The 13,220-nt window shown below is 38.3% G+C and overlaps 1 protein-coding gene across 1 annotated transcript in view; it reads left to right on the top strand.

The window, feature by feature from the left end:
* Positions 1-12,387, top strand: part of PTAR1 (protein prenyltransferase alpha subunit repeat containing 1) — a 59,167-nt gene extending 46,780 nt beyond the window's left edge. The window contains exons 6-8 of the mRNA XM_006834911.1: positions 9,721-10,022; positions 12,045-12,079; positions 12,161-12,387. Coding sequence (XP_006834974.1) covers positions 9,721-10,022; positions 12,045-12,079; positions 12,161-12,387 — 564 coding nt within the window. The remainder of the gene's footprint in view (positions 1-9,720; positions 10,023-12,044; positions 12,080-12,160) is intronic.
* Positions 12,388-13,220: the final 833 nt, after the last annotated feature.

Genomic DNA, 13,220 nt, shown 5'->3' with positions numbered 1-13,220 from the left:
TTTTCCTGTTCCCCATAGATAAAATATTTAGGTAGAACTGGCTACAAATGTGCTTGCTCAACTTGCTGCAGTTTAGTCATAAAAGAAAACTGAAATCCTGTTGTTCCTCGGCATTGCCTGTTTGTACACGGGTGTGCCATTGTAAAGACAGAGGCTTGCTGTCAAGTTGAAAAGCTAGCCAAAGCAGATCCCAGCAATCACAGAGCTGTGTGGCACTTGCACAGTGAGGGAAGCACAAGGTACACAGCACAGAGAAGTCCAGGCCAGACTGATTGGAAGCAGCTGCCAGAGGAAGGTGACAGTGTGTAACCTGAGTCCAGGAATGAGTCCAGGTTATTTGGTGTGCTGTGGAGGTGCTTTACAGCAGGCCATCTCAGTTCTACAACTGGGTAGTTGTGGCTGGGATGGGCACATGGAGGGTTGAGAATCAAAGAGGAAGGCAGAATCTGCATGAGCTGAGAGTTCTGCAGGCTTTCCTCCTAGGATGTGGACCTTTTCAAGTGTAATTCTCATAAAGTTAGGAACAAGGGTCCAAGGCTGTCTAGAAGGTAAAATTCTTGGTGACTTGGCACTATCTGACATTTAAGAGAACAGCTTTTTAGTGATGTGTTGACCCAGTTGCCCAAGCTAGGCTTGCATTCATCCCTGGCCCTTTTCTTGCTTCCCATGGGCACCAGGGTCTCCCCCTCCCCCATTTGTCTCAGTGAATAGAACTGCAGTTTCAGAATCTCCATTCTACTGTTACAAACCTTTGGGGCCCACGTAGTAGATCATGTCCTCCTATGTATGCTTCATCTGTCAGAAGTAATCACAGAAAGACCAGTTGTCTAGAACAGCTTAGAAAACTGATAGTATATTTTTTAAAGTGCTGATATATACCTTTGATAAGGGGATAAAAATGAGCATTATAGAAATTGATATAATGTTACTGAAGGGCAACATGACAGTGTTTATTGGAATTTAAAAAAAAATTTAATCTTGAATTAAATTTATCTGATTTAATCACTGGTGGCCACCAGGCAATTCATTGAAGAATGATAAGGCTTTCAGTTCATTTGAAGATTCATCACCTCAGAAACCCTACACAGGGTTGTTGTGAGTGTAGCAACAACAATGAATCTAATCTAGCAGTTACACTTCCTGGAATTCCTCCTACAGAAATAATGAGACATAGTATGGTATTGAATTGGAAGCAAGAACTCAGACAGATACTTGCACCCTAATGGTGGGAGCCCACAAAAAGTGGGTGGATGGACGAAACGTGGAACATGCATGAAATATAGTATTCGGCCAAAGAAAGGAATGAAGTGCTGATACGAGCTACAGTAGGGATGGACCCTGAAAACATGCTAAGTGAAAGATTTCAGATATGAAACTGAATGAAATTCCATTTATATTTTTTCTGGATAGTTCTGAAACCCCCCTAATAGGCACGTTCATGAGCTGGAAAGTGGATTAGTGATTGGCAGAGTCTGTGCAATAAAGGAGTGAGTCATACAGGTATGGGCTTTCTTTTGGAGATGATAAAAATATCCTGGAATTAGATCGTGGTAATCACTGTACAACTCTGAATATACTTTTAAAAAACACACGTAACTGTAGACTTTAAATGAATGAATTATATGGAGTTCTGGGGTGGTGCTGCAGGATAATGCACTAGACAGCAAGGTTGGCAGTTCAAATCCACCAGCCGCTCCTTGAAAACCCTATACCAGGGTCACTGTAAGTCGGAACCAACTGGACAGCACTTAACAGCAACAACAATGGTATATGAATGTATAAAATTACTTTTTTTTAAAGCTCTAGGGTAACATGAAGGGGTCCTGGTATAGCACTGTAAGGAAGGCACTAGACTTCTAACCTCAAGGTCAACAATTCAAACCCATAAGCTGCTCCTTGGAAAGCCTGTACAGGATCACTATGAGTCAGAAGCCGCTAAATGGCACTTAATAGCAACAACAGGGTAGCATGGGGAAAGGGAAACTTTTCAAAGAATCTGTTTTCTTACAAACTGTTCTACAAGTTGTTCTTTAGTTTGCCAGTGTGCGGAGGCTTCAGAGAGTCTGTGGAAAAATAGAATGTAAAAGATAATGGAGTTTTTCCACAAACGTTTCCTCCCTCGTTTGCCTGTTGCAGAACTCTTTGGATAATAAATTACAGTTCTCTAGGTGATAGGGAATATTCTTGAAAAGCTTATATTCTTTGGGGCTTTTTTCCTTGTATGTAGGCTTCTCACTTAGATGTCAGCATTTACCCTTAACTGATTCTAAGATTTTTGCAAGCAGTCCATGTAGTTTGAGAGACAACTCTATCTTTGGAGACTGAAGGAGAATTCGTAGAATTCCTAATTCTTCTTGGCTTGACACTTTCCCCCTTGCTCCCTAACACGTACATTGATAATCCCTCTACTTACAGATTCTCCTGTTTAGCAGCAGTCGCTTTCTATTTACAAAACATCCACTACTGGTCAAGAACTGCAAGCAATGAAGATACCAAAAAAGTATACATTTCTGCCTTTGAGGAGCTTTACTTTCTAATTGTTGTTGTTGTTGCAAGCTGTCACTCACAGAGGCACTGTGCACAACAGAACGAAATATCGCCCAGTCCTGCATCATACTCACAGTTGGTGAGCCCATTGCTGCTCCACTGTGCCAGCCCATCTCATTAGGGGTCTTCCTCTTTATCTCTGACCCTCCAGAGATAAAGCGATCCCTCCTGATAGCATGTTTGAGGTTGAGAATCCATCCTGAATTCCAAGGAGCATTCTGGCTATACTTAACAACATATTTGTTTGTTCTCCTGGACTGTAACTAAAATGCATCCATTCTTCTGCTGTTTTCCTTATTTATTGTCCAACTTCTACATACATGTTGTTGTTAGGTGCTATCAAGAGTGTCTCTTAAGGGGAAATAATTTACAAACAGTCACTATTGGTCAAATACTCCTAGCAGTGAAAATACAAAATAAAAATCTGCATTCCTGCTTTTGAGGAGCTTTACTTTCTAATCGTTGTTATGTGCTGTCACTCACAGCAACCCTATACACAAAAGAATGAAACACTGTCCGGTCCTGTGCCAACCTCACAATCCTTGCTGCCCTTGAGCCCATTGCTGCTGCCACGGTGCCAGTCCATCTCGTTGGGGGTCTTCCTCTTTATCTCTGACCTTCCACTTTTCCAAGTATCATGTCCTTTTCCAGAGACTAGTCCCTCCTGATAATATTGCTGAGGTGTGAGAGACGAAGTCTGGCCATCTGGCTTCTAAGAAGCATTCTGGCTGTACTTCTTCCAACACAGATTGATTTGTTCTTTTGGCAGTCAGTCCATATTACTTTTTATATTCTCCTGTAATACCATAACTTAAATGCATCAGTTCTTCTCTGGTCTTGCTTATTTATTGTCCAACATACATATGAGACTGTTGAAAGTACTGTGGCTTGGATCCAGGTGCACCTTAGGACTCAAACTGACATCTTTGCTTTTCAACACTTAAAGAGATCTTGTACAGCATATTTGCCTACATACACTACTAATGTAATACATCGTTTGACTTCTTGACTGCTGTTTCCATGAATGTTGTTGGTGGATCCAAGCAAAATGAAGTCTTTGACAACTTCAGTCTTTTCCTCATTTATCATAATTTTGTTTATAGTTCCTAGTGGTCATGATTTTTGTTTTCTTTACATTAGGGTGCAACCCATACCAAAAGCTGTGGTTTTGATCTCCATCAGTATTTTAAGCCCAGTTCACTTTTAGCAAGCAAGGTTTTATCATCTGTGTATCACAAGTTGTTAAAGAGACTTCCTCCAGTCTTGATGCCATGCCCTTCATATAATCCAGCTTCTCAGATTGTTTGCTCAGCATACAGATTGAATGAGTATGGTCAAGAATACAACCCTGGCACATACCTTTCCTAATTTTAAGCCATTAAGTGTCCCTTTGTTCTTTTCAATCAGCTGCCTCTTGGTCTATGTATAGATTCCTCATGGGCACAGTTAAGTGTTCCAGAATATGCATTCTCTGCAATGTTATCCATAGTTTGTCATTATCCACACAATCGAAAGCTTTTGCATAGTCAGTAAAGCACAGGTAAGCATTTTTCTGGTATTCTGTGCTTTCAGCCAAGATCCCTCTAACGTCGGCAATGATATCCTGCATTCCACATCCTCATCTAAATCCATCTTGAACCTCTGGAAGTTCCCAGTCGATGTACTGTCAGTGTCAGTGTACTTATGAGGCTATTGAGAATGCCATGGCTTGCTTGGGTCAGTCATATCTTAGTTCTCAAGCTGACACCTTTGTTCTTTGACACTTAAAGAGATCTTTTGTAGCATAGTTGCCTAATGGAGTATGTTGTTTGATTTCTTGACTTGCTGCTTCTAGGTGAGTGTTAATTGTGGCTCCAAGCAAAATTAAGTCTTAGGCAACTTCAATCTTTTCTCCATATTTCTTGGCGTCATTTATTGGTCCAGTTGTGAGGATTTTTGTTTAAGTTAATTTACACTGAGGTACTGAATGTACTGAAGTTTGTGGTCTTTAGTCTTCATCAGTAAGTATTTTAAGTACTCTTTGCTTTGAGCAAGCAAGGTTGTATCATCTGCATATTGTAAATTGTTAATGAGTCTTTCACCAATCCTGTTTCCATCTTCTTCGTATAATCCAGTTTATTGGATTATTTGCTCAGCATACAGATTGAATAAGTATGGTGAACAAATTCTACTGTGTGCACAAATTCTACCCTGTGCATACCTTTCTTGATTTTAAACCATTTGGTGGTCCCTCATTCTGTTTGAACTGGTTCCTCATGAGCACAGTTAAGTGTCCTAGAATACTCATTCTTTCCAGTGTTATCCATACTTTATCATGAACTACACAGTCAAAAGCTTTTGCATAGTCAATAAAACAATTAAACATATTTCTGGTATACTTTGGTGTCAGCCAAGATCCATCTGACATCAGCAGTGATATCTTTTGTTCCTCATCCTCTTCTGAATCTGACTTGAATTTCTGGCAGTTCCCTGTCAGTGTGCTATTGAAGCCATTTTTAAATTATCAGCAAAATTTTTTTTGCATGTGAGAATAATGATATTGTCCGATGGTTTCCTCATTCCTTTGGGTCACCTCTCTTTGGAATGGGCATAAATATGGATCTCTTCCAGTTGGTTGGCTAGGGAATTGTTTTCCAAATTTCATGGCAGAGATGACTGAGCACCACCTCCAGGGCTGAATTAGTTTTTGAAAGATTTAAATCTGTAATTGGGGAGATGAATTCAGTATAGAAATGCTATGTTCATGCTTTGTGTATAAAATAATCACAAATGAATAAGGTTGCACTGAGTATAAATTTAATTTTGAAAGTACTATTTTAGTAATTAATAGTATATTGTATTACATGTTACCACATTTTCTTTTAAGTATGTAATTTAAGTTGGATGAGTGATTTGCCAAACGTCTTTTCAGACATACCTGTAAAGCCAAACAAAATACTAGCTTAGCCCTGGTTTAATCGCTTTGCTTTTTGTTGTCTTTTTCTTTAATTAGCCAATAGGTTTGTCTCCAAAATTAATTCACATTATTGCCATATTAAAGCTTAGACCTAGTTTTCATTTTCTCAAGCTTATTTTAATTCTGACAAAGGACTTAACTATGTGGGCAAACGTGTACTTAGAGGAATTGATAGGGCACTAGATTATCCATCCACACAGGTTACAATTTGCAGAAGTAGAAAAAAAATCTAAGTTCCCATTATGGGTGATGTCAATAATTTTTATCTTTAGATTATTTGGATCTTAAATTATCTGGCTTATTAAATTTTATCAAAAACCTTTCAAAATGTTTTAAGTCTTATTTGTTGTTTGCTCTCACAAGAGTTTGTTGTTAAGTGGGAGAATCAGTTATGTTGTTCCAAGTTTGTATTGTTGTTGTTGATGCCATCGAGTCAGAAATGTATAGGATTTTTGAGGCTGTAAATCTTTGTGGCAGCAGAAAGTCTCATCTTTCATCGAGGAGCAACTGGTGGACTTGAACCACTGACCTTGTGGTTCCTAGCCCAGTGCTTATCTTCTAGAGACATCCCAGTCTCCATAAGCGTTTAGGACTTCCTAATTTCATAAGGTAACCCCACAGATATTCCCACTCTGTTGGTCTCAAGTGATGCTGTAATCAGTCTCATTAGAAAAAATACTTATCTGTATTCCTTGTTCCAGTTACCAGGGGTAGTTGAGAAAATTAATACACTAGACAGTTTTTTGTAATTGTTAATATACAGGACGGTAGACAGACCAATGAGTAATTTTGCTATTAATATTGATAATCAATTCTCCTGCCCCCTTTAGGGGAACTATTTAATAATTCTTCCTCTACTTCTTGAACACTTGGCATTACTAAAATGAAAGCTGGACACTTGAGACTGAAGCTTGGATCCCAGATCTTGCTTTACTACTGACTGTATGACTTTGAACATAATTTAATATCATAGGCTAATAACGAGCTCTCTAGAAACTCCCATTCTGCATGAGAAACGAGTAAGCGTACAGCCTTTTGGGTTTGAAGTAGACTGACTCTGGCATTCGTAGTGCATACCTGCTACCTCCAGCGGTTAGAAGCTCTACAGATGTGTCATATAGCAAATGCTTGATCATTTTGTCTCTTTCTGTTCCGGTGTATAGTTCAAATGAATTCTAGCAAGGTACCCACAGAGTCCCCCTGAGGTCTGATCTACAGATGAGGACAGTCCTTTCTGCTTCATTCCATGACTATAGACAGTGCTCCTGCCACTCGGTGCTGGAGCAGAATGTGTACGAAGCCCAGTGCATACCTGTGACCACTCAGGAGAAGACACACCCTCTATCCTTGAACAGGATCAGGAAATGTAATTTAGTCCTAGATCTAAGGGTAGGTGCTAGAAGTTAAGTGTATTGTTGATGTTAAGTTGGTTCCAGTTCATAAAAGCCCTGTGTAGGGATTCCGAGGAGCAGCTGCTGGGTTTGAACTGCCAACCTTGCATTTAGCAGTCCAGTACTTAATCTACAGTGCCAGACCAGGACTCCAGAAGTTACGTATAAACCATGAAAAATAATACAATTGGCAAATTCATGTTTCGTTTTGTTTTAGACTTAAGATATTCACATCATTGATATATCACATTAGCCGCATATTTTACTGAGCTCTGTGGATTTAAAGCAACTTACATTTGTCAAAGGATGTGTGAAAATAATTCTATATTTGTAGAGTATTATACACATTGAGAATTTTTTTAAAAAATTAAATCTGCCCTTTGATTAAAGCAAGGAAAAACGTAAAATACCCACGGAATTTTTTTTTTTTTTTTTTAGGAAGAAATATGTAGGCTCTATATGAAGAAAACTAAAAATTTTATAGAGGGACTCTAAAAAAATAATAACTGAAGAGACAGACTGTATTTCTGAGTGGAAAAATAAGACCTATTTTGTTAAAAATAATTCATAATACAGTTAATTTTCTATAAAAATACTGCTTAGATTTATTTTTAAACTTCAAAAATTGATTTTGAAGTTAACTTGAAAGAATAAGTGTCAAGAATAGCTGAGATTTTTTTTAAAGAAAAGTAGAGATAGCGTTTTCTGCTAGATAAAAAGATGTTGATAAAAATCGAGTGACTAAAGCCCTGGTCCTGGCAGGGTAAAAATAGAGTAATGGGAGAGAATACAAAGCCCATCATGCATTATACAGATGCACTGATGAGAAATGGGGCATTTCGTATCATTGGAGAACGGAGCCTTTTTTCCATTTGTTATGCTGATAAAATTGATTGACATTATAGATTGTAATTAAGTTGGGTTGTAACCTCACATTATATATCAAACATTAAAAATTTTTATAAAGGAAAAAGAGGATTTTAAAGACTAAATTGCAGTAATTATTGTTGTTAAGTGCCATAAAGTCAGTTCTGACTCACAGCCACCCTGTAGATGCTTTCCAAGGAGCACCTGGTAGGTTTGAACTGCTGACCTGGTGGTTCGCAGTCCAGTGCTGAGCCTGCAGCACCACACCAGAAGTTCATATTGCAGTAATAGTATTGAGGAAAAACTTATAACCTATATGTTCCTCAGAAATGCTATGATACAGGCTTCCTGTGTGTCAGACTGACTCGACGGCACTTCATAACAATGTGGAAATGAGAGGCCTAATGTGGTGAGATTACGTACAGACACATAAGAAAAGCAATGGATATCACAAATGACAAAACAGGAAGCTCACCAAAGAAGACAAATCAGAAGAAATGTTCAGCTTTATTAATAATTAAGGACTGATAACAGCAAGGTTAGTGGCTCAAACCCAGCAGCTGCTCCTTGGAAACCCTATACAGTGTCTCTGAGTTGGAACCGACTGGATTGCACTTAACAACAAGGACAACAATCCCTCTCCATTACTGCCTTTCAGATGCCAGTCTTTCAGTTCAGGTGGCCTCCTTCCCCTTGTCTCCCTTCTCCAGAGACTTCCCTTGGCTTCCCTGGTCAGTACTGGGACCAGAGGCTGCTGGGAGTGCCTGCTTTCCCTGGTCAGTTTTATCTTTTGCTAATCATAATCCATCTATGTTTGATACCTCTCTAAGAAACTGCTAGATAATTTATTTTTCATGATTGCTCCTTTTTTTAAAAAAATCATTCCATTTGAAAACTTTTAGTTTGTAGGCTTGGTAGCGCAGAGGTTTAAACAATTCACTGCTGAATTTTATTTCACTTATTTTAGAATCACATTTATCATTAATGCTAAGTGAGTTTGGGGTGAATATTGAAAGTCGTGAGTGCTTTAAAAGGCCTCTTGTATCATTCATTGTGCTAAGCCCTTGGAGTTAAGTAATGAACAAAACAAGCACTTACAGTAAAGAATAAATAATTACATCGAGCCTTCTGTTAAATAAATAATGTGCTAACTATAGTTCATATGGGCGTCCTGGTGTGGCACTGTGGGTTAATGCGCTATACTACAGAGTTGCTTTGAACCACAAAATCGGTGGTTCAAGCTCTTCGGAAACAGGAGCTTGGGTCTCTATGGGTCAGAACCGACTTGACAGCACATATATGTTGTTGTTTTTAAGTGCTGTCGAGTCGATTCCGACCCATAGCGACCCTGTGTACTGTTTTCAAGGATCAGCTGGTTTGAATCACAGACCTAGCTCATATGAGGGGGCTTCAAAAAGTTTGTGGAAAATGGAATGAAAATATAATGGAATTTTTCCACAGACCTTTTGTTATCTCCTCATATTTGGTTAATTTGTAAAAAGCAGTTATATCAAAGTAACCTGAATTTACCATTTTTCCTTCTATGTTAGCATTACTTCGAATGAACATCCTAATATTTATCATTATTTTAGAATTTAGTTTTTCTCTATGGGTGTCAATCAGAATGTGATTAATCAAGGCCCAGAAATAGAAGGACAAATAATCCTTAAATTCTGTGAACTTTTAATGTCTTCTACCTCTTTATAAGGGAAAGGACAAACTATCATACATTGAGCTATTGACAGCACTGTAGTTGCTGGGCATCATATACAAATAATACCAGGGAGTTCTTCAATAGCCCTACCCTCGTTTTACAGAAAGTTAGAAGGGGTTCAATAATATTAGTAGGAATGACATCATAAAAAAAAAAAAAGAATGAATCAGAGAAACCCAAAGTGTTAATGGAGGAAAAAAATATTGGGAATTCCTTGTTTCACTTCTTTTTTTTCTTCCTACAAGATTCTTCTTGATGAACTGTCTTCTACTAAGCACTGGGCATCCATGCATGTTTCAGACCACAGTGGGTTTCACTACCGCCAGTTTTTGATAAAGTCTTTGATTAGCCAAACTGTGATCGACAGTTCAGTATTGGATCAAAACCCTTTGAGAAGCGAGCCAGCCCTAGTTCTTCCAAAAGATGAAGAGGCAACTTCTACCACGGAATCACGGATTAATCTTCCTCATCTTCTAGAAGAAGAAGTTGAATTCACCACAGATCTCATTGATACCTACCCAGGACATGAAACTCTATGGTGTCATAGGTAAGAGAAGGGAAAGCCCATTCCTGTATGAAACTGTGCTTCCCTTTATGAGAGGCACAGGTCCTACATCTGACTTCTGTCCTCTTGGCTTTGTGTTGTCATAATCAGTGTGAGGTTCATCACTCAGATCTTTGCCCATGGTTTAGGATGGTGATATTCGACTTTGATTGTATAACAGAATAACCTGTTCTTCCAAAGTAAAGCAGTTGTGTCTGGATTCCTCCTTGGAGATTCTGCTGTCTGGGATGGGGTGCTGCCACCTGTGCTTAAAAGACAAACAAAAAGCCTTAGGAGGTCATTTTGATGCACAGTCAGGATTTAGACCCATTGATGATACCTTGAGAATAAGTTAAGCTTTATCCAAGATAAATTAACTTCCGAAGTGTAATATCTTGGCAGTTTATGTGTTTTTAAAGGAACATGTAAGAGGGGCACAAGATTAGTATGAAAGAATGAAAAGAGGTTAGCAATCTCATAACCTGATTTTTACAGATGTTTGACAGTAAAGTAAATTTTATTTTGGAATGAACTCAAGGTCTGTGAGTCTTTGCTTGGATCTTTTTTCTTTTAATTATTAATCTAGTTTGAGATCTCTTCATAAATACATACTCTGCTTCCAGGCATATAGAATTGTATTTGTAAACAAAAATTTGCCTGTGTTGGACAAGAAATAGGCATTTGAAAAATTAGTATGTATTTTTTACTCATTGAGAATTTCCCCTTCTCTTTCCAGTCTAGTTTTTCTTCCAGGCTAACTTGCTATTGGAGTTGCTATTCCATGCTAAGTGTATTCAGAAGATAGAAGCCTGTGTCTCTCCTCTGTGACACTTTGTAAATAGACCAGTCTCTTAAAACCAAGATACTTTTCTTCCTTATTTTCAAGAGAGAAGATAGATCTTAACTTGCATGTTGTTTTGATCTTAATAGATTTTTATTGTTATTTTATATCTAGGTCTATTAATAGTACAGTTTGGGCAGTTTGTTTTAATGTATATGTTTGGAAGGTAGCTAGATTGAGAGAGGAGAAGTTCACTTTATTCCTATAAAGGTGAACTGGAGTTTAGGGGTAAGGTGAGAGACTGCTGGAACAATCTGTACATGACCGAGGCCACTGCTGACTCATCACCCCTGGGCAGCTCAACTGTTCTTTAGGTTTCACCTTCCACTAAATGGGCACGTTATACACTTCCTGTCTACTTCAGAAGATGCTGGAGAAATGCGTACAATTCTCTTAAGGGTTTACAGTTGTTAATATAAATGATGATGCATAGCATTTTAGAATCTGTGTTGTTTACTTGACCACAGTAGATGTGCCCCCCCACTGAATCAAAGCACATGGATCTTCATTTTTAATAAACACCTCCAGGAGAGTCTAAGGCCAGGAACACTAGTGTCCACAGAGGGTGAACAGGACCGGTGGGCACTGCTCAGAGTCCAGCACAGCTCCCCTGAAATGGGTGTTTAATGAGACTGTAGTGATGGATCCCGGGGAAAGCTCACTTGGTTTTTTAGATAATACAAGCAGCTACCACAGATCTGTTGTACTTATTAAAGCAGGTGTTGGGGAGGAGCCCTGGTCTAAAAGCCTTTGGAGGACCTGTTTAATCCCCTTGTCTCTGAATTAGTTGTGTTTTAGGATATCAGTGAGGTTAATATTTGATTTCTTTTGATTTTATAATTTAGAGTGGAAATTGAGCTGAGACCCATTTCTAATTCTAAATTACCCAAAAATAACAACTTCAACTTTTTTTCATCTCTGTAAATGTTTATTGGAAAGCCTTTGGATCGTATTCCTTTTCACAAGCAAACCAGCAAACTGGGTTTGTAAGGCTCTGTTCAATTTCCCAGAGACTATGTCCTAGCTCATTCTTTTCTGCATCTTGTCCTGGGTTAGGAAAGAGACAGGGAAACTGAGCACTGTATGTCTTAAATTATCAACTTAATGTTTTGTTTTTCCTGAAAAGCTTGATTTTGTGATTTTTTTTTTTCTTTTCCCCTCCTTTACCTTTGCTTTTTTCACAGGAGGCATATCTTTTATCTTCAGCATCATTTGAATGGTAGGCATCTTCATGGCATGACCCAGTTGTCACCTGCAGACAGTCCTGGGGGGACTTTGAGTGACTTGCACCTCATCCCAGCAGGTGCCCACACGTCTCAGGCGATGGAGGTGGATGGACTGAATGACTCTAGCAAGCAGGGCTATTCCCAGGAAAGCAAACGCCTGAAGCGGACCCCAGCTCCAGACTCTGTGGGCCTAGAAATGGAGCACAGGTTCATTGATCAAGTACTGTCCACCTGCCGGAATGTAGAGCAAGCCAGGTTTGCCAATGCATACCGGAAATGGCTGGTGACTTTGAGTCAGTGAGAGAGGTGGCTGAGAGCAGGACTCCCCTTTTAGTGCAATATTACTTTTCTTTCTGATTTGCATAGTTGCATGGATTATTTACTATTATTGACTAACCATATGTTCTTCATATTTAGGTTAAAATTCCTTAGTAACTCATTTTTATTTATTTTCTTAACAACTGGCATTCCCTTGGGGATAAAAATCATTATATAGCTCCTTCCTGCTGAACAGTGAGTCTTACATTTTTCTTTTGAGTTTCTCATCCTGTGTAACATCTACATGTGAGGTTTCTTGTGTGATTTTCCTAATTGGTTTACACACTCCCACCTCAATGCAACTGCTGCATAGGCTAATGCTTTTTAAATTAAAAATGTGTATTGTAGTTTAGCTTAAGATTAAAACAGATGCAAAATGATATGAACTAATTTTAGTTTTGAGAAACAGATTACTAGATGGGCAGATGTGTGAAAATACAAACCATTTCCCTTTCTCTAGCATGTTCTCACATTGTAGACAAACAACCAAAACATGCTCCCATTGTAATCTGTTTTTAAAATGGTTATTTTGGGGGAAAAACTAAACTATGCTAATTTTAAGAGTTTACGTAATAACAGTACTAGAAAATTATTTTTATTACTAGTTTGATAGGTTATCTTTACCTCAAATTTGGTATATGCCAAAACCATTCAAGTCAGCCCTTATAAAATCTTTTTTTTCCCTAAAAGCCTGAAATTCTATTTTTGTTATTACTACTTTACCTTTTTCCTTCTGAATTCACTGATGAAAAACTAGAGAAGTATACATGTAAATGTATCCATAAAATCTTCCTTTAAAATATTATATTTGAATTA

Source organism: Chrysochloris asiatica, unplaced genomic scaffold, assembly GCF_000296735.1.
Source record: "Chrysochloris asiatica unplaced genomic scaffold, ChrAsi1.0 scaffold00014, whole genome shotgun sequence".
Taxonomy (NCBI): domain Eukaryota; kingdom Metazoa; phylum Chordata; class Mammalia; order Afrosoricida; family Chrysochloridae; genus Chrysochloris; species Chrysochloris asiatica.
The sequence above is the reverse complement of the archived record's forward strand: the minus strand, read 5'-3'. Positions and strand labels throughout refer to the sequence as shown.